The sequence below is a fragment of the Aquarana catesbeiana genome, linkage group LG03 (assembly GCF_042186555.1).
Source record: "Aquarana catesbeiana isolate 2022-GZ linkage group LG03, ASM4218655v1, whole genome shotgun sequence".
NCBI classification, from domain to species: Eukaryota; Metazoa; Chordata; class Amphibia; order Anura; family Ranidae; genus Aquarana; species Aquarana catesbeiana.
The window spans coordinates 48,022,332-48,049,009 of NC_133326.1; the positions used below are offsets into that span (position 1 = coordinate 48,022,332).

General features: G+C 43.1%; 1 protein-coding gene across 1 annotated transcript in view; it reads right to left on the minus strand.

Moving 5' to 3' along the window:
* Nucleotides 1-1,672: 1,672 nt before the first annotated feature.
* Nucleotides 1,673-26,678, minus strand: part of ARPIN (actin related protein 2/3 complex inhibitor) — a 35,719-nt gene continuing 10,713 nt past the window's right edge. Inside the window, exons 3-6 of the mRNA XM_073618484.1 lie at nucleotides 20,616-20,748; nucleotides 14,501-14,707; nucleotides 9,373-9,539; nucleotides 1,673-3,725 (exon numbers count right to left, since the gene is read on the minus strand). Of these exons, the coding sequence (XP_073474585.1) occupies nucleotides 3,717-3,725; nucleotides 9,373-9,539; nucleotides 14,501-14,707; nucleotides 20,616-20,748 (516 nt within the window). The 3' untranslated portion in view covers nucleotides 1,673-3,716. The remainder of the gene's footprint in view (nucleotides 3,726-9,372; nucleotides 9,540-14,500; nucleotides 14,708-20,615; nucleotides 20,749-26,678) is intronic.

The window sequence follows — 26,678 nt, forward strand, 5'->3', positions numbered from 1 at the left end:
GATATTAATGATGTGATTCAGTGATGTTGCCCATAAAAAACTCCATATAATCTCTCCTGGATGTGGTCTCACAAAACGCTCACCTTAAAGCTGATAAATGATCGCATCAGTAAGTAAAAGATGTATGGATGTTATCGCTGATGGGTACTGTCAGTGAAGCCCGTTGTGAATCTCTCCTTTAAATTCCTCCGCCAGTCTCTCCTACATTGCTCCGGTATCGCCACAGCAGCGGCAGGGGGATAAAGAGAAAGACAAGCCTCTACTAGTGCAGTAAATTTAAAAAGCTGGGGGATATTTATTAAATGACTAAAGTGGACTCTTACATTGTAACAAATGTATAAAAGCAGAATGGAAAAATAGTGACTGTGTGGCGTTCTCAGCGCCCTCTCACTTTTCCTCCTGGTGTACGTCTAGCTCCGGCCACTCCCTACGCGTTACGACAAATCACGTGTCTTCATCTGGGGATGTCCTCATGGCCTTGGAGTTATTTCTTTGACCCAAGTCCAGTCCAGGAACAGGAGGAGGCGTTCTTGGACCAAAAATTGGTTGCTTTATTAATCGTGACCAATTATGTCATATGCCTTTGCTGTGGGAGCTCCAGGAGAATAATCCTGATGTTTTTCGGAATTATCTCCGGATGACGGACCCCTGCTTTCACCAACTCCTTGCATTGTTGACCCCTTATATTAAGAAGCAGGACACATGCATGAGGCTTTTATTTTATTTTATTTTTGTTTGAATAATATTGATTTGATTTGGAATATTTACTATATTTTTGGATGCATAGAATGCACTTTTTGCTTAAGTTCAATTGGCAGATAAAATAAATAAAATTAGACATGCTCTTTTAATGTACAATAAAAAAAATTGTGTAGAATAAAACTTGTAAAAATGACAAGGGACACCAACATAGTTGTATCTTTGATCTTAAAAACTACAGGAAAATGGTGTTGTGGCAACTTGCCCAAATAAAAAAAAAAAAAAAAAAAAAAAGCATAAATTTTATTCTTGACATTACTAGAAAAAAAAGCCTTTGAAAATTTGTTTTCGAGATTACATAATTTGCCACGTCATGAATGTTAATTCTCCATTACGAACGCTAGTTTACAAGACCGACCGCTTCTGGCTCGTCCTTGCTTCCGAGCATGCGTGTTTGTACTTTGGACTTTTGTCTGACAGACTTGTGTACACACGCTCGGAAAATCCGACAACAGACATTTGTCCGCGGAAAATTTTAAAACCTGCCATCCAACATTTGTCCACGGAAAATCCGACAACAATCGTCCAATGGAGCATACACACGGTTGGATTTTCTACCAACAGCCTGTCATCACACATTTCCCGTCGGAAAATCTGATCGTGTGTACGAGGCTTTAGAACTAAAAGGTATTTTTAGTTTGACTTTAAAGCTTTATTCCAAGTTTGATTTCATTTTAAAATAGTTTGTTTGGACCAAGCTGGTACAAACGACTGATTTCCTTCACTAACAGATGCGCCCGCTGTCAGCACTGTATAAACTGCATGTAGCATCAGCTACTTACAGTAAACAGCACTTAGTTCTGGCAGTGGTACGGGGACTTCCCGTCCTGATGATGATGCCAATCTTCAGCACATCGGAAGAGATCATAAAGCTAAAAGAAATGCAAACAAAACCAAAAAAAAAAAAAAAATATGTGGTTTAATGACACCTTTGCAGGATCGTTTTACATTTTTTTTTAAGCTGCAAGGTATCTTTATTGATTTTTATAAAAAATAAACAATCACATATAAAAGTACATCATTAAATGAGTATATTTTGGTACACACAAATGATTTAAATGTACTTATACAGAGAGTTTTAATATACGATACACAAGACAAACCATCCTGCCTTTCTCAATACATTTCACTGCAGCTCAGACTCTGGAAAAAAAAAGAACTACTGCATTCTAAATGGAATAAGATTTACTACACCATGGGTATTGGTAATAGTTACCACCCCCTCTCCCCTTTAAAAAAAACAAAGGCACCTCTCAGTGACCATGTCATTGATATTAAATTGCAGTTGGTGGTTCAGTATTGCTTTAAGGCCTCATTCACACAGGTGTTCCTATGCGTACACTCATGGGCCTTCTTCATATACACAGGATGCACAGGTGATCCATGCATTTGTGTGCAGGTAGTCCCATTCATGTCTATTGGGACACAGCCGCTGGTCCCAATTTGGCAGCTGTCCAAAACGCACACTTAGGTAGGTGAATGAGGTCTAAAGGGTGAACTCAGGGCTGAACCAATGAACATGCAGATATTAAAAGGTGCTTCATGACAGCCATTATATCTGAATGGGCAGATTCAACCCACCAACAAAATCTGATATGCGGGACCCATTATTGGCAAAGGAGGAGTACATAAAATGGGGTCTAATTTTATTACAATGAAAAGCCTGTTTTGGTGTGCATTAACCAGCATAAAAAATATATGCAACAAAACCGTTCCCACGTTATCAAGGCCTCATGTACACTGCTGCTGGTAAATGGAGCAGTTGGGAATTTTTTTTAACTGCTCCTGAACTCTCCTCTATGTTATCTTATCAGTACATGTACACTGGTTCGTTTATAGTCGTTTCTAGGCAGTTGTGTTTAGAGGCTTTTTTTGGAACCCAAAAAAATGCGCTCAGAAGCTGTGTTTAGAGGCATTTCAAACGCCAAACGCGTTTAGGCGTGTTTCGTTTACAGGCGTTTTTCATGTTTGACTATTTTGAAAAAAAAAAAATGTTTCTTTTTTCAAACGCTTCTAGACGCAAACGCGGTTAAGCGGCCGTTTTTAGACGCTAGTTTCTAGCTGTCGGTATTGTCGGATGTTTTTTCACCTTAATGCATAGAAAAAACATGAACCTTTACAACCCCTTTAACTTACAATGTTTTTTGGAGCTTGGGTCTTAAATGAGGTAATTTTAATAAACGTTTCTAGACATAAACGCGGTTAAACGCGGCTAAACAGGTGTTTAAAACACCGGTTTCAAAGTGCCAAAAAATTTTTTCAGAGGACTTTTCCTCAGCGACCCGTGTACATGGGGTCTTAATCGATCAGGAGAGGTTGAACAACGTCCCGTGCACATGAAGCCTTATACTGACATACTATGTTTAGGGCATACCAATGTGCAGGGAAAAAATACAGGCACACAAATAAAGCTTTACTACAGACATGTTAAAGAAATCACAATGGCCAGATTCTATAGTGTTAACACAAGGTAAATCGCACGTATCATGATGGTATGAGCTTTAGTCTACAAGCTGTCAGCATTTATAGTTGTAGGAGCCCTACAAACTGTTATACACTGTACAGGATTCAGACAAGATGATTCAGCCCCAGTTCACACCGGTGCGACTTGTCATGGAACTGTTCAAATTGGTGCAACTCCGACTTTGCGGTGCCGCACCAGTTTAAAAAAAAAAAGTTTCCTGCACTATTTTTTGCAATTTCAGGTGCGACTTGCATAGACATCTGTGCATGAAGTCGCACAGATGCTGGGCAAGTGACACTGACCTGCAGCTTTGAAATCGTGCTACTTCAAGTGAAATAGTATGATCTCAAAGTGGCATTTAATGTGAACCAGGGCTCAGACTTGCAACTTGCCAATCAATGAGGTTATATACTTTTTCCATATGGGAGTGCTTTGAGTCTCTCGTCGTGGAAACTTGGTCAGAGGAATGTCAGCAGGAAGAAAAGCCGTGTCCTCAATTATCCTAAAAAATGAAATAAAAAATGAATTTACTCAAATCGCAAATCATGGCTTAAAAATACATTGTCCAAAGTAAATAGGTAGATAAAACAGATTTAAGGCTCGATTCTCACTAATGCCTTTTTTTTATGCTTTTTGCAGAAACGCATTTCTTTTTTTTTTTTTTTTTTTTTTAAACCACTTCCGGACCAGCTCACGATGATATACGTCGATACTTTGAAGGACGATATCGTTGTTATGGCAGCAGCTAGCTGCCATAACCCCAGTATCCTCTTCTTCAGTGAGCGGTCCGGTTTCAGATAAAAGTGGTCTCCGCGGCGGATTCGCCGCAAGATCACTTTTATGGGCGGCGGGAGAGGCCCCCCCCCCCGCTGTTCTCCGGTCCCCTCCGCCTCTTACCAGAGCCGTCGGCAACGGTGGAGGCGATCGGGATCTTCCTGTGGCATGACATGAAGACGAGTGAGGGGAAGATGGCCCCCACCCGTCTCCATGTCATTGCAGGGCGGAAGCGACGTCAAAACGTCACTTCCGCCCATAGCTCTTAAAAGGGCCATTTTTTTTTTTTTTCATTTTTTTTAAATGACAAATTTTTTTTGTTTTTATTGCATTTTAGTCTAAATAGGAGATCTGAGGTCTTTTTGACCCCAGATCTCATATTTAAGAGGTCCTGTCATGCTTTTTTTTACTATTACAAGGGATGTTTACATTCCTTGTAATAGGAATAAAAGTGCCACTTTTTTTTTTTTTTTTTTTAAAAACAGTGTAAAAATAAAAAATAAAAGGTAAAATAAATAAGAAAAAAAAAATGTTTTAAACGCGCCCCGTCCCGTCGCTGAGTAGCGCCCGCTTATGAAAACGGTGTTCAAACCACACATGTGAGGTATCGCCGCGATCAGTAGAGCGAAAGCAATAATTCTAGCCCTAGACCTACTGTCACTTAAAACATGCAACCTATAGAATTTTTTTAAACGTCGCCTATGGAGATTTTTTAAGGGTAAAAGTTTGTCACCATTCCACGAGCGGGCGTGATTTTGAAGCGTGACATGTTGGGTATTAAATTTACTCGGTGTGACATTATCTTTCACAATATAAAAAAAAATACTGTTGTCTTATTTTTTAATGCAAATACGGTGTGACAGAAAGTATTGCAACGACCGCCATTTTATTCTCTAGGGTGTTAGAAAAAAAAATGTATAATGTTTGGGGGTTCTGAGTAATTTTCTAGCAAAAAAAAACTGTTTTTAACTTGTAAACAAATCTCAGAAAGAGGCCTGGTCCTTAAAGAGGAAGTAAAGCCTGATGGGTTTTACTTCCTCTTTTGCTCGCTGCAAAGCCTGCAAATGAAAAGCATAATGGGCTAGTATGCATCGCAAACTAGCCCATTATGTGCCACTTACCTGCAAAAGAATCCAGCGATGTCCCCTGTGTAGGCAGCGTCCATCTTCAGGTCCCTCTTCCTTCCAGGTCGCGGACTCTGGCTCTGTGATTCTCCGGAGCCACATGACGTCACTCCCGCGCATGTGCACGGGAGCTGCGATTAACGGCACAGGCTAGGGAAGAAACGGCACTTAGTTTGGTTTCTTCCCCGTGCATGCGCCGTTGGAATTTTCAGCGGACTACAAGTGAAACATCTCCTAAACGGCGCACGTTTAGGAGATATTTCCACTACCTATAGGTAAGCCTTATTGTAGGCTTACCTATAGGTAGAAGTCCAAAAAGTGGGTTTACAACCACTTTAAGTGGTTAACATGGGTTCCTATGGAACACGTTCACATCAATGCATTTTGTGCCTCTGTTTTCGGGAAAGGGTAGGGGACTTTTTTTCCCCGCAAAATGCAGCGTTTTGTAATAGACTTCAATGGACCCACATCCAAAACTCAAGTACTGGTATGGTTCAGGAGGGGGGAGCGCGTGCTTGCTCGTCCCCTTCCTTTCCTGACCTGCATGCTCGGATAAGGGTCTGGTATGGATTTTGGGGGGGACCCCACACCATTTGGGTGTCCCCTCCAAATCCACACCAGACCGAGGGGTCTGGTAAGGTTTTTTTTGTAAATTTTTTTTGCTTTCTGCTGACATGACAGCTGATGACTCATCGGTTAAGAAATCAGTGTCCGGCTTCCCTGCTCGCTTCTTAACAACCGGCAATAAACAGAGAGTGTAAATATAAATAAAAATGTTAAAAAAAGTCAAAAAAGGCAAATAACTGTAAAAACAGTTAAAGTACATCTAAAAGCACTGCAGAAACGCTCAAAGGCAAAATGCATAGATGTGAATCAAACCTAAAAGCCAAGTCCACCTTTGTAACCATGTTTTATATTTAGGGTTTAACCTAACACATTAACACCATCTGCAGCCCCCCAACCCTCTAAACATCCCCATCTACTATAATTGAATATGTGGGTTCCTCTTGCCACAGGTCCAGGTTATTTTTTTTTTTTAATTCAGTGTGACTGTGCAGAGCTCCACTGCGTCATCCATTCACAGAGATCCGCAGCAGAGGGACTCTTCATTCTCAATTACGCACAAGTCGCCACACTTGTAGTCCATTCATAATTCCTTCAGCTCCATGACCGAAGTTAGTACATCAGTACAGACCTCCTGCTGGAGTAATCTGAACAACTGATCAAAGATCAGATTCCCCTATCCACACAATCAAGGTGCATGGGAGCATCCTCCCCGCGGTGTTATTATTATTATACACGATTTTTATAGCGCCAACAGTTTAAGCAGCGCTTTAAAATGTAGAGGGGGGACAGCACAGTTACAGTACAGTACAATACAGAAGGGACAGGAGGACCCTGCTCATAGAGCTTACATTCTAAAGGGAGGGGGTGGTGGTACAAAAGGTAATAGATGCGGGGAATGATTTGATGGGTTTGTTAGGTGGGTGTGGGATAGGCTTCCCTGAATAAGTGAGTTTTCAGGGATCTCCTAAAGGTGGACAGGTTAGGGGCTTATCGGATATACCGGGGCAGGGAGTTCCAGAGGATAGGAGAGGCTCTGGAGAAGTCCCGAAGGTGAGCATGAGAGGAGGTAACAAGGGGGCTAGAGAGCAGGAGGTCCTGGGAGGAGCGGAGGGGACAATTAGGGCAATATCTGCACATGAGGTTGGTGATGTAGCTGGGGGCGAGGTTGTGGATGGCCTTGTATGTTGTGGTTAGCATTTTGAATTTAATACAGTGGGGTAGGGGAAGCCAGTGAAGGGATTGGCAGAGAGGGGCAGCAGTCACAGATCGGCTAGTGAGGTGTATTAGTCTAGCAGCATTCATAATCAACTGAAGGGGGGATAGCCTGCGTAAGGGTAGGCCATTAAGGAGAGATTTGCATTAGTCAAGGCAGAAAATAATCAAGGAGTGAATGAGTTGCTTTGTGGTGTCATTAGTCTGGAAGGGTCGAATTCTGGAGAACTTGCGGAGGTTAAGGCGGCAGGATTTATCCAGTGATTGGATGTGGTGGCTGAAGCAGAGGTCAGAGTCAAGGATTACACCTAGCACCCTGGCATGTGTGGAGGGACCAATGGTTGTGCTGTTGATCTTAATGGTAAAGTCATGGGGGGGGGGACTGGGAAGGAGGAAATATAACAAGCTTAGTTTTAGAAAGATTGAGCTTGAGAAAGTGGTGTGACATCCATACCGAGATGTCATTCAGTAAGTTTGAGATCCGTGAGGAGATCGAGGAGGTGAGTTGAGGAGTGGAGAGATAGATCTGGGTGTCATCGGCGTAGAGGTGGTATTGGGAGCCATGGGAGGTTATCAACTGGCCCAGGGAGGAGGTATAGAGCGAGAATGGGAGGGGCCCAAGCACAGAGCCTTGGGGTACCCCAACAGAAAGAGGAAGGGGAGCGGAGGAGATGGAGTTGTAAGTGACACTGAAAGTGCGCTGAGATCGGTAGGAGGAGAACCAGGATAAAGCAGAATCACAGAGGCCAAGGGAGTGTAGTTTGTTGAGGAGAAGCAGGTGGTCGAAGGCAGCAGAGAGGTCTAAGAGTAGGAGTATGGAGTAATGGCCATTGGTTTTAGCAGTTAGTAGGTCATTGGTGAGTTTTAGTACGGCAGTTTCAGTGGGATGTTGTGGACGGAAGCAGGACTGTAGGGGGTCGAGAAGGTTGTAGTTTGTGAGGTAGATATACGCCATGCTCGCTCAAGAGCACGGCTGCATCTCTTGAGACTTCTGGTGGCGTCTGTTTGCCAGGGTTGTGGCAGATGGGTCTGGTTCTGTGTGTAGAAAGAGGAGCGAGTACATCTAGGGAGGATGACAGCGTGTTGTTGTAGATGGAAGTGGTTAGGTCTGGGCAGGGCAGGGGTGCGATTTTATCATAAAGGCCATCAGTAGCAGAATGAAGAAGGGAAGGGTTGAGGTTGCGAAGGTTTCTGCAGGTAGTGGTTTGAGGGTGTGTAGCATGGGTGGTAGGAGACAAGGAGAGTGTGAAACAGATAAGGTTGTGATCAGAGAGAGGAAAGGGGGTGTTAGAGAGGTTGCAGGGAGTGCAGCGATGGGAGAATACAAGGTCGAAAGTATTGCTATTGGAGTGAGTGGTGGTTTGTGTCCATTGTGTTAGGTTAAAAGAGGAGGTTAGGTTGAGTAGTTGAGAAGTAGTTGCAGTATTAACATTGATTGGAAAGTTAAAGTCACCTAGGATGATGGCAGGTACTTCAAAGGAGAGAAAGTAGGGTAGCCATGCAGAGAAATCATCCAGAAAGCATGACACTGGTCCAGGAGGCCGATAAATGACTGCGACCCTCAGACAAGCTGGAGAGAAAAGACGAATGCAGTGCACTTCGAAAGAGCAGGGGGAAAGAGAGGGAGGTGTGGGAAGAACCTGGAAGGTGCATTGTGGGGAGAGGAGAAGTCTGACACCACCTCCTTTTCCTGTTAGGGTGTTCTGACAGTTGGGACTCCTCTGCTGTCAGAATACACTGATCAGCGTCTCAGCCAGTCGGCTGCAGCGCTGGTCGAACAAAAATTTGCCAACAAGCCCATTTGTGAGAAGCTGATCATTAGATTGACTTTTTACAAACAGGATTGGCCATAGATGGATTGAAATTCAGACGCTCCCTGCTGAACCAGTCCAATACCGATCAATCTATGGCCAGCTTTAGCCTTTAGTACATAGACAGTAGCACCCATCGGACCCTCATTATGTTGGATAAAGATACAAACATGCAAGCTTTTGGAATTATCACTGTAAAGAACAGACTTTCTGATATTCTGGATATACCAAATATATGGACAAGTGCTATATCTAAAAAGAGAGATCCATAGTGTGCTAGAAAAGCACCCCTTATGTGATCGCAGTGTAAGCTTGCAACTAAGCTTACATGGTCAGATTTACAGTATTGAGATGAAGTTCCAAAACAGCGGCACTGCTAATTACTTATCAGTACTGGAGTACCCCATAGGCTCTAATAATCAGAGTACTCGAATAGGCAAATCAGAGAGGGGGCTCCTTCCTGACTCCAAATACATCTTACAGATTTATCAGTGTGGGCTGCCTGCCTGGCTAGTAAAATTGGGGAAGTAAGAGTGGCAGGACCAAAGTCAACTTTCTGGAAGAAGTCAAGTTTGACTAATAAATCTTGCTTGTTTTGAGGCAAGTACAAAATAGGTGGCCATAGGCTGTTTATTGTAATCAATACTGGCGATCATCATACCCATTCATCATCTTCTGCACCATCACCTTGGCCCCGGGGTTCAGGAATGGGTGTGCTGCCGAGAGATTTGTTGGCCATAATGTTGTCTGTCCAAGATGCTCCAGTTTGCGAATCGCCAGCAAAATTACACTTTGTCACCGTACCACCATCAACTTTTGCTAAAGAAACTAAAAGAGAAAAACACAAAGATTAATCAAAGTAGGTTAGAATAGGCTTACCACAACAGGTTTCTTATTCCTTTAGGAGCAGTGGTCTCCAAACTACGGCCCGCAGGTCATATCCAGCCCCCTATGAATTTTTTACTGGCTGGCAGCTAAGGTCAGTGGTATATCCTCAAAAAAGGGTATTGGTCCCCCAAAAACGAAGGGGTTTTCAAGGCAGCAAAGAACTAATACAAAGGTATGCAATGTTAATGGTTTTATTTAAAACATAGGACAGTAGAGTAAAAAAAAAAAAAATCCTCAGACTCAATCTAAAGACTGACAATTCAAACCACTTCTGATCAGGACCCTGAAGTGGGGGGGGGGGCTCTTATAGAAACCCTGATTAAAGGGAGGTCTATGAAGTGATTGGGGGGGGGGGCTTCTGAAAAGAAGAGGGGACTCCCATGGGGGAATTCTGATTGGGAGCCTGATGTAAGGGGGATTCTAATAAGTACAGGGGGGGCTATCAAGTAATGGGGAGCTTTAGAAAGGGGGACTCGAATGTGAAGTGGGCCGTTTCTAATGTGATGGGGAAGGCCTCTGAAGTGAAAGGGGGACTCCATCAATATGAAGTGATGGGGTTTTTTTGTTGTAATGGAGAGACTCCCATGGGGACCTTGCTGTATGGGGGAGCTCTGATGGGAAGCCTGATGTAAGAGTGGACTCTGATATGTAAGGGGGGCTATGAAATGATGGGGAGCTTTTGATGTAATGGAGAGACTTCCATGGGGACCCTGCTGCATGGTGGAGCTCTGATTGTAATTATAAGGGGGGGGGGGGGAATTCTGATAAGTTAGGGGGTCTAGGAAGTGAAAGGGAAGCCCTGATGTGATGTTAAAAGCTTCTTCAGTGAAAGGGGGACTCCAATTGGAACCCTGAAATATGGGGGACCTCTGATAGGATAACTGATGTTAGAGGCGACTTGAATGTATGATATGATGGGGAGCTTCTGATGTGCAAGGGGGACTGACGTGATAGGAAGACCTCTGAAGAGATGGGGGGTCTTCTGATATGAAGTTATTTCTCATAGCTGTTTATGCATTCATTTAAGTTGCATTATTCCCTCATTCATTTATAAAACCAATTTTTTTTTTGGCTTGCAAATATTTGTAAAAAATATATGATGGCCCCTGAATGAGAAGCAGTAGCTGCAGCAACAGATCAGAATTCACCTTTTAGCAGACAGTTGGAGCTGATTTGTTAATATGAGAAATTAACAAGAGCACAAAAATCCAGCTGCTGGCAGTACCATCCAGTCAGGTGTTCCCTTCATATTACAGAAAAAAAAATTATATTCTGGCTTCCTTTTCTCCAGTTTTAGCAAATCAGCCCCAGAGCAATGAAATCAATTTTACTATTTCATGGCTACCATCAAATGCGCCAATAAATCTGAACTCTGACAGCAGCAGAAACAATAGAAACATATTTATGGGGATTCTACTCTTACAAAATGATTTCTGCCACTGTTGTATTTCTGACAACCCTGGAAAACAGAATAGCCAGATCAGTGGCTGCAGTTTTTTTCCACTGCAACAAAGCAGCACAACAGCCTGTAATAGGATAAGGAGAAGAGCAGAATGATGAGGTTATCCCTCTGCTCCCACATCCGGGAAGCATGTTTGCTCCCAAAAAAATTAATAAATAAAAAGGAAATTAATAAATAAATAAATAAATAAAAGCAAACACTGTTAGAGCGTTAACCTTTTCTCAGTGCCTCCTAGTGGCCCTATAAGTGGGCTTTGCCACCAGGAGACAAAGCGGTTTCTTTGTTGCACAGGCTCCCCATCACAAACTGTGACCAAGAAAATGCTTTCAGCACAGAATCTCACACCACCTTGGATGCATATGTGCTGCAGCTGGGATTTAAGGCAAAATTTTCGTGCAACTGGATATATATGTGTTAAAGAGGTTAAAAAAAAATAAAATAAAACAGTATACGCTTATGACATCACTGCCCAACCTCTCTACCTTGTCCAATCAGAGAACAATTTAGGGTTGATTAACTTAAACTGGAGAGTGCAATCTAGTGCTCAGCATAAAAACCAGCTTTCAGTTTTTTTTTTTACAAAGTTTAAAAGGGCAGGTTCACCTTTACAGAAAACTCTGCAAGGTGAACTTACACAGGTCCCCCTCCTCCCCTGGGTCCCGCTGACCTGGACCACGGTAATCTCCGGTTTTAAGCCCCGGTATATCCGTGCCACATGGGCGGCACCGACCAATCAACAGCCGCATAGCCTGTCCTGTCAGCTATGAAGACGCTGCCTGGATGGAGAGAGGATTTCTAAGCCCCGGGCTGCTGACGTGGGTCAGCCGGACCGAGGGGGGGGATCTGTTTAAGTTCCGATTACATATTTTTCGATAAAGGTGAACTTACACTTTAAAGTCTTGTTCTTTTTTCTTTAAAAATAATAAACATGTTATACTTACCTCCTCTGTGTAGTTGGTTTTGCCCAGGGCAGCCCGGATCCTCCTCTTCTTGGGTCCCTCGCCGGCGCTCCTGGCCCCTCTCTCCTGTCGAGTGCCCCCCACAGCAAGCACCCAAGCAGAGCCGCAGCTGTGTGTGTCCATTCAGACACCGAACCGCGGTTTGCCCCATCCCCCTCTCCTGATTGGCTAACTGACTTTGATTGACAGCAGCGGTAGCCAATGGCGCCACTACTGTATCGCAACCAATCAGGAGGGACGGCTGTGGCAGCACATCGCTGGATAGAGATGGGCTCAGGTAAGTATTGGGGGGGGGGTCTGCTGCACATTGAAGGTTTTTTTATCTTAATGCATACAATGCATTAAGATAAAAAAAAAAAAAAAACATTGAACAAGTTGAAGTTAGAAGCGGATTGACTTCCATGCAGAGCTGCACCAGAGTTTGCACTCTCCAGTTTAGTAAATCCACTTCAAAATGTATTTATTAAAAAAAAGTGTTCCTGGAATGGCGTCTGTTCCGAGCGACCTCCTGTGTTCACTAAACTGGGACAGGTCCTGGAAGCTAGCGGAGATCACTGTATTAGCAGTGCCTACTAAAGAGATGTCCATCTTCGATGGAAATCCCACAGGTTATGTGTATACATAGCTACATTGTCTCCAAGCTGCACCAATGTAACTATGTAAAAATTTCTTATACCTAATACTTCATCATCAAGATATTGTGATGATTCTATCAATAAAGAAGATGCAATGCCATTACTGACTACCTTCTGGAAATGCTAGTAGCCCGAGTCACTGACCCAGAACAAGTATGCGGTAAGTCAAGTCAGGCAAAGGTCAGAAATTGTGCACTTTTCTTTTTTAAGACAACTGAATCAGTTTTGAAGTCTTTGTATCAACATAAGTAGCCTTACAACTAGCAATTTTCAAGGATAGTTCAACAACGACAGATCTTTTATTTTCTCAGTACAGGTTTCTTTAAAAGAGAAGAAGTGCGGGTTTAAAAAAAAAACAAAAAACAAAAATCAAAGACATACTCATCTAGATGGCTGCAGCATTAATACAATACTTTAGCTGTCCCCCGCTGGCTTTACACCAAGAACTGAGCGATCAAGAACTGCTGATCACTCAGTCTTTTGGTCTGTTCTGATTGGGTGACAAGAGTGCACTTCTGTGACCCAGATTCAGCCAACAGCTTGGCAAAAATCCACTGTTGGCTGACATCACATAGAACTGTCAGTCACCACTGTTGGCTCTGCCCCTCCAGCGCTCACTGGAACACTGAACTGTGGAGAGGGTGGGAGCGGCTGGCTCAGGCTCTCAGTGTCATGCTGAGTGGCTGAGCCAGCTACCAGTCATGCATCTAGACCGATCCAACATCATTGTCGGGATCCCTGAAGAGCCTGGACTGGCTCTGATGTCAATTTTTGACTGTTAATGCAGATACTGCTGGCCAGGAATCCTAACCTAGCAATCAGATTCCCTGCACAGCCCTGATGAAGGGAGAGCTTCTTTGACCTGGGTTACTAGATTAGGGGATGTGGGCCACTCACTTCTTCCCCTAGCAACGATTTTTTCCTAATTTCTTTGACCCCGAAACACATTGACTGTCAATAAATGAATTTGGTCTCTTATTTTTTGGTCTGGCACTCCTTCGGTATATGCATGTCTTTTCCTGGTAACTTGCTGGAGTACCCACAGTAGGGTAACCTTGCTTGTTGTGAGCGGCGTGGCCTGAGCCAAATGTTTTTTGCCCTCTCACTACCTTGTTTAAACTCTTATCAAAGTCCCAGCGCCTCTTGAATGCCCTTCTTTCTTTGGAGTCTGATGTCAACTGACAGTGAATTTTAGCCTGTTGTCGGCTGAAGCCGGGTCACAGGAGTGAAAAACTAAGTGCACCCCTGTGACCCACAGAAGAAGTATGGCCAAAAGAGCGCTTTGGACATACTTCTCCTTTAAACTCAACTGTGCTTAAAAGGAGCTGTAAAGTCTCATGTTTTTTCATCTTAATGCATTCTATGTATTAAGGTGAAAAAACCTTCTGTGCTGCAGCTGCCCGCCAGAGCCGCCCCCCATTTTCTTACCTGAACCTGTTCGTTCCAGCTATGTGCACGAGCCCAGCCGATGTCTCGGGTCCTCATTGGATAAAATGATAGCAGCAGGAGCCATTGGCTCCCGCTGCTGTCAATCAAATCCAGTGACACGGAAGCCGGGGCTGAGTCCTGCGATCTGTACCAATGGACGCAGCAGCGGGATTGTGAGCGCGCCCACACAAATGCTGCCAGGCGAAGCGGCTCTCCGTGAGGGCACCCGATGAAGAAGAGGAGCCAGGAGCGCCGCTGGGGGACCACAGAAAAGGTGGATCAAGGATGCTCTGTGCAAACCCCTTGCACAGAGCAAGTAAGTATGACATGTTTGTTATATAAACATGTTAAATAAAAAATGAACCTTTACTTCACTTTAACGTCATTGCACAAAGAAGAAAAAATTAAAATACCTACATAAAAACGGTCCGTCACCGATTGTCTTCACCCGTAACTTCTCCCCGATCTCCAGCTCAGTTTTCTCCATCTCGGCTTCTGGGAGCCAAAAGGCCACTGTGTCCTTGGGAAGGAATTTATCGCTAATTCTTGTTAGCTCCTCTTTGTTGATGAGACTTTTCAGTTCCTCTGTTGAGAGTTTGTCAGTTTCACCTTTTGCTTCCACCTCTGGTGACAAAGAAATGCGATTAATCATCAATAACTAGCACAAGACATTTCTTCACCTTTTCAGTCTCATGCACACAGGATTCTGAAAATAAAAATAAGCCACGTTCAGGCACGTATGGCATTTGAGAGTAAATTCTACTGGCCAAAATGTTCATTTATTCTGGCCGTTGGAACACATGTACACGCACTCTCTCTTTTAGCCCAAGTCATCCTGGATCCATGCCAGCCTGTGAATGGACAGTGAAAGGAGAAGCAGCACAGTGATTAGTGCATCAATTGGTAATGAGTAAGCACAAGAGTGTGAAACACATCTACTGAGCATCTGTGGACCTTATGTGTGTCACGTTTCATCTTTTTATGGATTTTCAATAAAGTTCTGGTTTTATTCCCTGGATGTGCCACCACTTTCTTAATCTCCCATGGATCACTTGGCTGACGACCTAGGCAGGCATCCGGGTTTTTACAGCAGTGCATGGGATCTCGCAGACTGCTTTGGAGCTGTGTGAACCCAGCCTTCTTTTGTAAGTGCCTCAATAGTCCCTCTGCTCTCTCCTCCTATCAGCATGCCTCTCATCAGTACATATACCGATTGGGTCCATGTACTGCATCTTCCTCTCACTCTCCAACCCTGCTTTACAGGGACCGTTGGATAACTATATCAACCCAAATTTAGGAAATTACACAACTTCCATTAAAAAAAAAAAAAAAAAAAAAATTGCATTCAATAGTGTACACTAATAGATTACACAGCTGCAATAATTTGTCTCTTGAGCTACTGTGATCTGCAAGTGGACTTTTTTTCTACAACACAGCAGCTAAGAATAGCCAGGCTAACATGTGAAAAAAAGAACAAAAAGCTGCATCATTATTCAGGTGGCTCTACAGCATACACATATATTTTCAAATGTGTGCAAACTAAACCCCTTGTTTTTAACGTTAACGGTTAGACAGGGTCAATTTGGTTTGTTGCAGACTGGCAAGTGTGCTGGGAAATTTTGTTTGTTTTTGACATGTGTCACCCTTCAATGTGCTCCTTGCTGCAAAGGTTACTTATAGGTTCGGGTGGTTGTCATTTGGTGAGGGGACACTCTACACACCTTCGCTGTCATTGTGCTATTGCTGGGTGTCCAGTGTGCTCCTATGCTCTAGGCATACCCCCCAATCTATTATTATGTATGTGCTCCAACTTGGGAGACCCTCACAATTATAGCGTTAGGACTGCAGTACACTGGAGTGCTGTGACATGGCCGCTGCAGCTTACGCATGTATTTGCAAATGTGTGCAAACTAAAACTCTTGTTTTTAACATGAACTGTTAAACGGGTCAATTTGGTTTGTTGCAGGATGGCCGGTAAGTGAGCTGGGAATTTATGTTTGTTTTTGAAAATTAAAAGTCAGCAGCTACAAATACTGTAGCTTATGACTTTTAATAAAAAGACACCCACCGGTCCACGGATCAAGCACCGTCCTCACCTGACCCAGTTCTTCAGGTCCCCAGCGCTGGCATGTTAACTGTAGGAAGCCAGCTGTGACTCCTTGCAGCTTCACAGCCAGCTTCCCGCCACGCTGTGCTTTAAGTTCCAGCTGCCTTTTGGGACTTGTGATGTGTCCCAGAAGGTTGCGGGGAACTTGCGGTTGGATCACCTAGACCAGGGGTCTCCAAACTTTCTAAACAAAGGGCCAGTTCTCTGGCCTTCAGACTTTAGGGGGGGGGCAGGACTGTGGGCATTGGGAGTAGAAAAGGTCCCAACATCAGTGGGACATAAATAATGCCCCATGGTTTGTTTCAGTGGAAGCAATTGTGCCACATCAGTGGTGTCAGTGGGAGGAATTGTGCTCCGTCGTTGGGGTCACTGGTGGGAATTGAGCCCCTTCATTGGTGTCAGTGGGAGGAATAATGCCCCATTGTTGGTATCAATGGATGAAACAGTGCCCCAAGGGTTGGATTAAAGCAAGCAAAGGGCCGCAGTTTGGGGAACACTGACCTAGACGGAGCGGGTACCTGTCAAGTTCCAAAAGAAAAACGGGGGAGGAGGGCATAAAGCAGAACTTCCCCTTTAGGGTGAAGTTTTGCTTTAAGTGAAGGTGTCCAATTTGCTTTACTGATCACTACACTAAGGTATGTTGGGAAAAGTTAGCTTTGTTTTCCTCCTCTTTTTAGCTAACATGAATTATGGAGATTGATGGTAGTGGGTGGGATGTATTTTATGGGATGTTGTATTAATTCTGTAATGTATTCTGTTTTATATGAGTATATGCATCATATATATAAAGGTTTCATATGTAACATTGGAAGGGACTGCAACTTTATTTCATTTTATAATTTTTTTTTATTGTAGAATGAGAAACTTCTTGAGTCTACAAGATTGGCTTTGCTGACCATTAACACCACATTTGTCTGAATTGGAGCCTCTGTAACCCAAGAATTCTGCACTTAGTTCAGTCTTTGGGTTGGAGTGTTTTTTTTTTTTTTTTCCCAATGAGAAAGAGGTGGTTAAGCAGCCTACCAGACCAGTCAATCCGGCAAACAATCCAGAGCATCCATCTAAAAAAAAATTTATAATACAAGATTTGCTCACACTTTGCAGTGGCTGGCGTTCTTTTGCACTGTATAAGCGGCAATAACTGCAAGGCACATAGAAAAATAATGGTTTTCTATGTGCCCTGTTCACACTGCAACACAGCCAGGAGAAGCGGTAAGTTATGGTAAAAGGCAGACGTAGCATTTTTACTGCAGCGCACAGGAAGGCAGCAAATGTCACTGTGCTGGTGTGTTAGGGCATAAATGAAGTGTCACTTTGTGACACTTCAAATGAAGTTAAAAAAAAAAAAGCCACATCACAGCACCCCCTCACCGCAGCTCACTGTTAGTAAAAACTAACAGCTACCCGCATGTAAAATGGAGAATTTAGCGTGTAAGCAGTGTCAACAACCCTCACTGACAGCGTTATTACACAGGATTTATATAGCACCAACAGTTTAAAAGGACAAAATTTATAGTTACATAGTAGGCAAGGTTGAAAAAAGAGACACAAGTCCAACCTATGTGTGTGATTATAGGTCAGTATTACATTGTATATCCCTGTATGTTGCGGTCGTTCAGGTGCTAATCTAATAGTTTTTTGAAACCATCGATGACCCCCGCTGAAACCACCGCCTGTGGAAGAGAATTCCACATCCTTGCCGCTCTTACATTAAAGAACCCTCTACGTAGTTTAAGGTTAAACCTCTTTTCTTTCAATTTAAATGAGTAGCCACGTGTCTTATTAAACTCCCTTCTGCAAAAAAGTTTTCTCCCTATTGTGAGGTCACCAATACAGTATTTGTAAATTTAAGTCATATCCCCTCTCAAGCGTCTCTTCTCCAGAGAGAATAAGTTCAGTGCTCCCAACCTTTCCTCATAACTAATATCCTCCAGACCCTTTATTAGCTTTGTTGCCCTTCTTTGTACTCGCTCCATTTCCAGTACATCCTTCCTGAGGACTGGTGCCCAGAACTGGACAGCATACTCTAGGTGCGGCCGGACCAGAGTCTTGTAGAGCGGGAGAATTATCGATTTATCTCTGGAGTTGATCCCCTTTTTAATGCATGCCAATATTCTGTTTGCTTTGTTAGCAGCAGCTTGGCATTGCATGCCATTGCTGAGCCTATCATCTACTAGGCCCCTCAGGTCCTTTTCAATCCAAGATTCCCCCAGAGGTTCTCCCCCCAGTGTATAGATTGCATCCATTTTTTTGCCACCCAAATGCATTCATTTTACAATTTTCTACATTAAACCTCATTTGCCGTGTAGTTGCCCACCCCATTAATTTGTTCAGATCTTCTTGCAAGGTTTCCACATCCTGCGGAGTTATTGCCCTGCTTAGCTTAGTATCGTCCACAAATACAGAGATTGAACCGTTTACACCATCCTCCAAGTCGTTTATGAACAAATTAAACAGGATTGATCCCAGTACAGAACCCTGGGGGGCCCCCACTACCCACCCCTGAGCATTCCCAATTTATCACCACCCTCTGGACTCGCCCTTGTAGCCAGTTTTCAATCCATGTACTCACCTTATGGTCCATGCCAACGGACCTTACGTTGTACAGTAAACATTTATGGGGAACTGTGCCAAATGCTTTTGCAAAATCCAGATACACCACGTCTACAGCCATACTTTATCTAGATGGCAACTCACCTCCTCATAGAAGTTTAATAGATTTGTTTGGTAAGAATGATTCTTCATGAATCCATGCCGATTACTGCTAATGATACCGTTTTCATTACTAGAATCTTGTTTATAGTCCCTTATCATCCCTCCAAGAGCTTGCATACTATTGATGTTAGCCTAACTGGTTTGGAATTCCCACGGATGCATTTTTGCCTTTTTAAATATTGGTGCTACATTGGCTTTTCTCCAATCAGCTGGTAACATTCCAGTCAGTAGACTGTCAGTAAAAATTAGGAACAATGGTCTGGCAATTACTTGACTGAGTTCCCTAAGTACCCTCGGATGCAAGCCATCTGGTCCTGGTGATTTATTAATGTTAAGTTTCCCAAGTCTAATTTTAATTCTGTCCTCTGTTAACCATGGACATGGTGGTGCTTCCTAGATGTGTCATAAGGATAAACACTGCAGTTTTAGTTACTGAAGCCCCCCGATTCACTCGTGAAGACTGAGGAGAAGAATAAATTCAATACCTTCACCATCTCCCCATCCTTTGTAACCAGATGTCCTTCCTCATTTATGGGGCAAATATGGTCTCTCGTCCCTTTTTTACTGTTTAAATACTTAAAGAATTTCTTGGGATTTTTTTTTGCTCTCCTCCGCTATGTGTCTTTCGTGTTCTATCTTAGCTGCCCTAATTGCACCTTTACATTTCTTGTTGCATTCTTTATAAAGTCTGAATGCTGATGATGATCCCTCAACCTTGTATTTTTTGAAGGCCTTCTCCTTTACATTGGATTTAAGCCATCCAGGACTTTTGTTCGCTCTTTTAAATTTATTACCCAGTGGGATGCATTGGCTAATGCCCTTATTTAATATGCTCTTAAAGCAAACCCATCTCTCCTCCGTATTCTTTTTTCCTAAGATTTTATCCCAGTTCATGCCTTCTTGCAAGGTTCGTAGTTTAGGGAAGTTGGCTCTTCTGAAATTCAGTGTCTTTGTATTCCCCTTATGTTTCCTATTTGTGTGATTTATACTGAAGCCAATTGACCTGTGTTCGTTGTTTCCTAGATTGCCCCGTATTACCACATCCGGTGGTCTGTGTTGTTGGTAATCAGTAGATCTAGTAACGCCTTGTTTCTAGTTGGTGCATCTACAATCAGACCCACGAAATTGTCCTGCAAGACATTTAGGAACTGGCGAGCCAGTTGTGGTTCCCTCCGCCCAGTATGTCTGGATAATTAAAATCCCCCATTATAACACTTCCCATTTTTGCTGCTAATCCAAATTGTGATAGTAGGTCCGTCTCCCCCTCCTCCCTCAGGTTAGGGGGTCTATAGCATACTCCCAGTATTATTTTCCCCTTAGCTTCATCCCTTTGGAGCTCTACCCATAAGGATTCCACCTCCTCCCTAGCTCCCTTATTGATGTCATCTCTCACATTCACTTGTACATTATTCTTGATATACAGGCATACCCCTCCCCCTCTTTTACCCTCTCTATCCCTGCGATAAAGGGAATACCCTTGAATGGTTGCCAGCCAATCATGAGAGCTGTTGAACCAGGTCTCTGAAATTCCCACAAAATCTAAATCCTACTCGTTCAACAGTATCTCTAGTTCACCCATCTTGTCCGCCAGGCTCCTGGCATTGGTGAACATGCCACGTAGTTTAGACCGGTCACATATTGTCCTCTTATTGTGTGTTCCGATAAGAACAGAAGGAAATTTGTTCAAACCTAATAAAATGTAACACCTACTGAAAGAAGACATGAGGAAGCCAGTGTTCACTTTCTTTGTGTCGCTGAAGTTGGGCTCAATTTCATTTCCTTTACTGTCAAACTTCCTTCGATGTATTCTGGTAGGCGTCAGGTAGAGAATATACCACCGTTCCTAAAAAAAAAAAAAAAAAAAATATTTAAAAAAATAAATAATATACAATTAAAGTGGTTCTAAAGGCTGAAGCTTTTTCATTCTAAGCATTAAAGTAAAAAAAAAAAACTTCTTTGTGTAGCTCCTCCTCAGCCCCCCCCCCTTATAAATGCCCAAGTCTGATCTCAATCCAGCGATATGCATGAGAGTATCGGCTCTTTCCTCTATCTCCTCATTGGCTCAGAGATAACCAGTGAGCAGGAAGCAGGGGGTCGGGCATACAGAGCCAGTTCAGGAGCAAGCCCACATGAGTGCCCCCATTGCAAGCGGCTTGCTATAGGGGCACTCAGCGGGGGAAGCCAGAAGCACCGGCGGGGACCTGAAAAGAGGAGGATCGGGGCTGCTCTGTGCAAAACCAACTACACAGAGCAGATAAGTATGACATGTTTATTTTAAAGAAAAAAATATGCATTTACAATCTTTTAAAAAACAATGAAAGCCTAACTTAGCTTTCAGCTTGAATTCACTAAAAGCGCTCATCACGGGTACATCAAAAGGTGTCTTGCAGTTCCATTTTCTTTAGAAAGCAGCCACAGCCCAAGCAGAAAAGCCTGTCCATTGCCAGCATGCTGTAGAGAAGGACCCTTTCTCTCTATGTGGAAGCAGCTGTCTCGCTGCAGAGGTCCGACATGCCCCCTGCTGAATCAGACCTATATCAAATCAGCAAAACATGTTTCCTACCGATTAGAGAGCTCTAGCTCTGATATTAAAAATGAAAGGAAATTACCGCGCTGGTAAATGGTGGAAAAAAAAAAGCTGCTAGCACCACAATTGACAAATGTTGTGTAAAAACCTTTAAAAAATCTCATAAGTGCAGCGCTAAACAATACATAAGGTGATCATACATATGCACATGTGTCACAACAAAAGTAAAAAGAGAATATAGGAATCACACCACTGCAAAATGAACCATTTATAACAGGAAAGTCCACAAAGCTGCAGCCTCTCCCCCTCTCCTAGCGACAGCGGGTAGGCATCTTCTCCGGGTGCCCGCTGTCACCGTTTGAAAATAACATGGCCGTACGGGGCTCTACCCACCTGCGTCACTCATTCACAGTCCTCTGTGAATAGGAAACTACAAATCCCAACAGCCTTTGAAGCTGTCAGCTTGTAGTTTAAATGAACTACCATGGCACTGCTGAGCGCTCTTGTAGTTCATTCATTCTTCTTGTCAATATGCATCTTTCTGCCCATATGAGATACCAGCAGACAGATACACTAAGTCTGCAGGATGGCTGCATGGCACCCACAGTCTGCTGATCACAGGTGCAATGCTTTCCAGGCTCCAAGTAAAAAAAAATGCACATTTTTTTAAACCTGCAAAAAGGTGTGCATTTATTATTTTTTTTAAAAAAGGTGAACTTATCTTTTAAAGTTTATGGGGCCAAAAATGTTTAATTCTGCTTCAAAAGTAGCTTCCATTTTCAGCATCAGGTGTCGAGCTCCAGGTGACCGAGTACTAAGCTCTGAGCTTCAAGTTATAAAATGCTCTGGTTTGACTGGGGCCTAAGATCTTCATCTGGCGCATTTCCTGGTCCTATGCTGTCCGTTGTGGTTCCTTCCTCCAGCCAGTGTCTTGTAGTGACGTGGGGGCCAGCAGAGGAAACCACAGAGCACGGCATCCGACAGTCCCAGACAGGCTGAATGCAGAAGATCTGTAAGGGAGTTTCCTTTTTCAACCCAGAAGAGTGCATTTCAAATTTTCAATAGGAATTATTACAGACAATTTACACAGCACTTTACATACCGTACATTCACTACAGGCCCTGTGCTCAAGTTGCTTACAGTCTAAGGTCCCTATCACGCATGCTAGGACAGGAGCCTATTAACCCACCAGCATGTCTCTGGGGTGTGGGAGGGAACCAGGGTACTTGCATGGTAAAGCATGCAAGCAATGGAAGAAAATGCAAACCCCATACAGAGAACGTTCTGTTTCTAATACATTAGTTGGACGAATGTCACCCACATTTGTGCATGCTGCACGAATTTGGTTCAGAATTTCTCTAAAATTCTATACTAGGGTTGCACCGATACTCGGCAAGTATGAGTACCGCCAATACAGAGTACCGATACTTTGCGTCAATACAAACAAAAATGAGGCACATCGCATTGCAGAGAATCACTTGCAATTTGAACAGGAATTCGTGCGATTCCTGTCCGAATCACATGTGATTTCCCTGTGTGTGTAGAGCGGGATTAAACCGCTATCTCCAGCGGCCCCGATTTGCTACCAGATATGTACTGTGAGTTCTAAATTTTATAAAACTACCCACTAGATGGCACTTTAATCCCTTTCTATACACACACACACACACACACACACACACACACACACGAGCGGTGGAGGAAGATCTCATTCGATTTGGACAGGAATTGTGATTCTTTGCAGTGCGATTTGCACCCATTCATTTTGTATTGAAGAAAATCCCAGCGCAAAGTATCGGTTTCGGGAGCATTAGGGGGGAGTACCGATACTTGCACAAATGCTTGGTATCGGCACCAATACCAGTCAATCCCTAGTCTATACTGTTCCATGCCCTCAAGCCATTCTGGATTGAAAAACTAACCTTGCTCAAAGACCTTCTGCATTTGGAACACTTCATCTAGTATGATGCCCGGTCCCCTGCTGTGCATTGTGCTTCCTTCCTGCAGCCCTGAGTCCTCTAGCGACTTGGAATGGAAGAAACTACAAGGGGGGGGGACTCCAGCATTCGGCAGTCCTAGACGTGTCAAATGCAGAAAATCTATAGGTGCGTTTCCTTCAACCCAGAAGAGTCTGGCGCCAAAGGATTTTCAAGGAAGACTGTTTTCCATCTTTTCAATAGGAAATATTATTACAGACATTTATATAGCACTTAGAAGCTACGCAGCGCTTTATATACTGCACATTCACATCAGTTACTGGGCTAATGGGGCTTACAATCCAAGGTCTCCATCTCACATACAAACAAAAAACTAGGACAAATTTGGACAGGAGCCGATTAACCCACCAGAATGTCTTTTGGGTGTCGGAGTTACCCAGAATATCCAGAGAAAAATCAATACGAGCACAGGGAGAAAATGTAAACTCAGTACAGATAGGGGTCTGTTTATAAAACATTAGTTGGACAAATGTCACACATTCCTGCATGCTGCACAAATTCTGCATGTAATTTTTCTAAAAGATTCATTCCTATGATCATGAGCTCCACCTAGTAGCCAAAATGCAGTATAGTTTTTGAAATACCTCAATGAGAAAACATACTGCATTTTGGCCACTAGATGACACCCAATGATCATAGGGCAGTGATGGCAAACCTTGGCACCTCAGATGTTTTGAACTACATTTCCCATAGGGGGTGAGAAATTACAGCCAGAATATGTGCAGCATGCATGAATGTGTTTGACATTCAACTAACAAATGTTTCATTAAAAAAAGACCCTATGGTGTAGAGACGGTAATTCGAATAAAAACTTTAGTTTTGCTTCAAATTTGCCTCAGAAAAAGTATTCATCTTTTTTCTAGCGCACATTTTGACCGAGGTATAATGGAAGGAACGATAAAAATCAATATTAGCTATCACAGAGGGTGTGCTATTTGGGAACCAGACAGCAAATGTGTTTCTTATGTTTTTGTTCAAATCGGACACCTTCTATCAAATACTTTGATGGACCAGCTGCCAAAATCCTCCCTAGATGTCTTCAAAGACGTTCCTACAAAGACATATGCACTGTGAGAATATGTTATCAGAAATGTGAAAATCTATCTGCCTCCATTCTCATTTGGTTGTGTCAGCCTTGGAAATCACATTTATCTGTGCGCCCGGTGAACCCTTTGCCAGACTGAACATGGCAGTCAACCTGCAGAGTCCTAAACAACAGCGGGATGTCCGTTCCCACTTCCCTAAAGACGCTTCCACACAACTTGTTTTTCCAACGCTTCAACAACGTATTTTTATCTCTGAACACAGAACTAGTTTGAAGCTATCTCGGGTTTGATCTCTGTCAAATTCTTCTCCTGTTGGGTTTCAGATGTTCCCAAAATCACAGCATTAAAAAGTTATTTATTCCACATAAAAAGGAAGGATGAGGATAAACAGAAGAGGAGAGACTGGGCGAGTAAATTATTGACACCAAGCTTAAAAAAAACTAACTGCAGCTCTACATTGAACCTGCTGACTTGTAGACTGTGGTTGTAATTGAGGTTCATATCGCCGAGCAGCCTGCAAGAATGCTACAGGATATCTGTACTGAAAACAGAATTGTAGACAAATACTCTTTGTACTGATTGTGTTTATTTACCGCTTGTCGACTGTGCAAGGTGGCTCTGCTTGTGCAGGAACACTTACCTAGTATGTCCTCCCATCCGATCCTATCATCAGAATGGCGATCTGTCTATGTAAACAAGGCACATCGCCATTCTGTCAGTAGGGAAGGCATTGATCCTGTGTCCGATTTATCCGCCGCAATAGCGCAGTCCCACTATAAGTCGCTGATCACCGCCTATACTAGTTAAAAAAAAAAAAAAAATTATATTACATAAAAAAAAAAAAAATTATATTATATAACCCCCCAGAGATGATCGAATACCACCAAAAGAAAAGCTCCATTTGTGGGAACAAAATGATAAAAATTTTGTTTGGGTACAGTGTAGCATGACCGCGCAATTGTCATTTAAAAAGCAACATCGCTGAAAGCCAAAAATTTGCTTGGGCAGGAGGGCGCAGTTGACCACTCTATAACTTGAGGGTCAATGCGATCTGGTAAGAGTATTTAATTACACACTGTGATGCTGTGTAGGATCATCTTCTATACACTGAAACTGGTGTCGGGATTCTCCTTTATTTCTATGGATGTATAGGTTTTCTTATGGACATTTATTAATTGGACATTTATTTTTAAGGCTGCCTATTGATACATTATCTGTGAATTTGTGATCAGCAAATTTTGCTGGTTGCTAATTATATTTAACTTTGTAGAATGCTAAATTATTCTAATGGTGGCCATACACACTTTGATAAATTTCTTTTCCAATCAATCTCTTCCAATAGGCATAATCGATCTACAGTCAACAACTAGTCAATCAATACTCTACACACATGGAAGTGTATTTCAAAATGATTGTTGAAGCAGATATCCCCCCCCCAGTACAAAAAACGTTAGCCACTGCTCCCACCTATAACTGGCCTTTGAAGCAAGGAGCACTGTAGGGCAACACATGTCAAAAAAAGGCCAAAGAAAAGTCAGGAGGTAGGGACTACAGGTAACAGGATGCCTTGCCGGGGCCTGTAGCTCATGCATTTATTTGCAAATGTGTGCAGACTAAACCCTGTTTTTAACGCAAACTGTTAGACGGATCATATTGGTTGGTCGCATGCGGGTCAGTAAATAGAGCTTGGAATTTTCCTTGGTCTTTTTTTGGACGAAGGTTTCACACTCTTTGGCTCTCTTAGGATCAATCTGATCAAATCACACATCAAATTGAATAAGATTGAGGTGTGTATGGCCACCAATAAATATTTCAGGCCAGACAGAAGTTCCATCCCTTGCCGTGTATTTTGGCTCTTCCTTGCAGGGTGCCCATAGAAACAAGTCCATGAGAACTAAGTTCTCCAGTTTTTGAATGGGCTTCCTTGGGTACTCTGTTTATCTCCCACACTCCAAAGACATGCTGGTAGGTTACTGGTTCCTGTCTAAATTGGCCCTAGTATGTGTATATTTCCATACGAGATAGGGACCAAAGAGGTTGTAAAGGCTCAAGGTTTTTTTTACATTCATGCATTCTATGCATGAAAGTAAAAAACCTTCTGTGTGCAGAAGCCCCCCTATTACTTACCTGAGCCTGATCTTTCTCCAGCACTGTGCCCGGGAGCATGTGCTGGGTCTCTCCCTCCTCATTGGCTCCCGCTGCT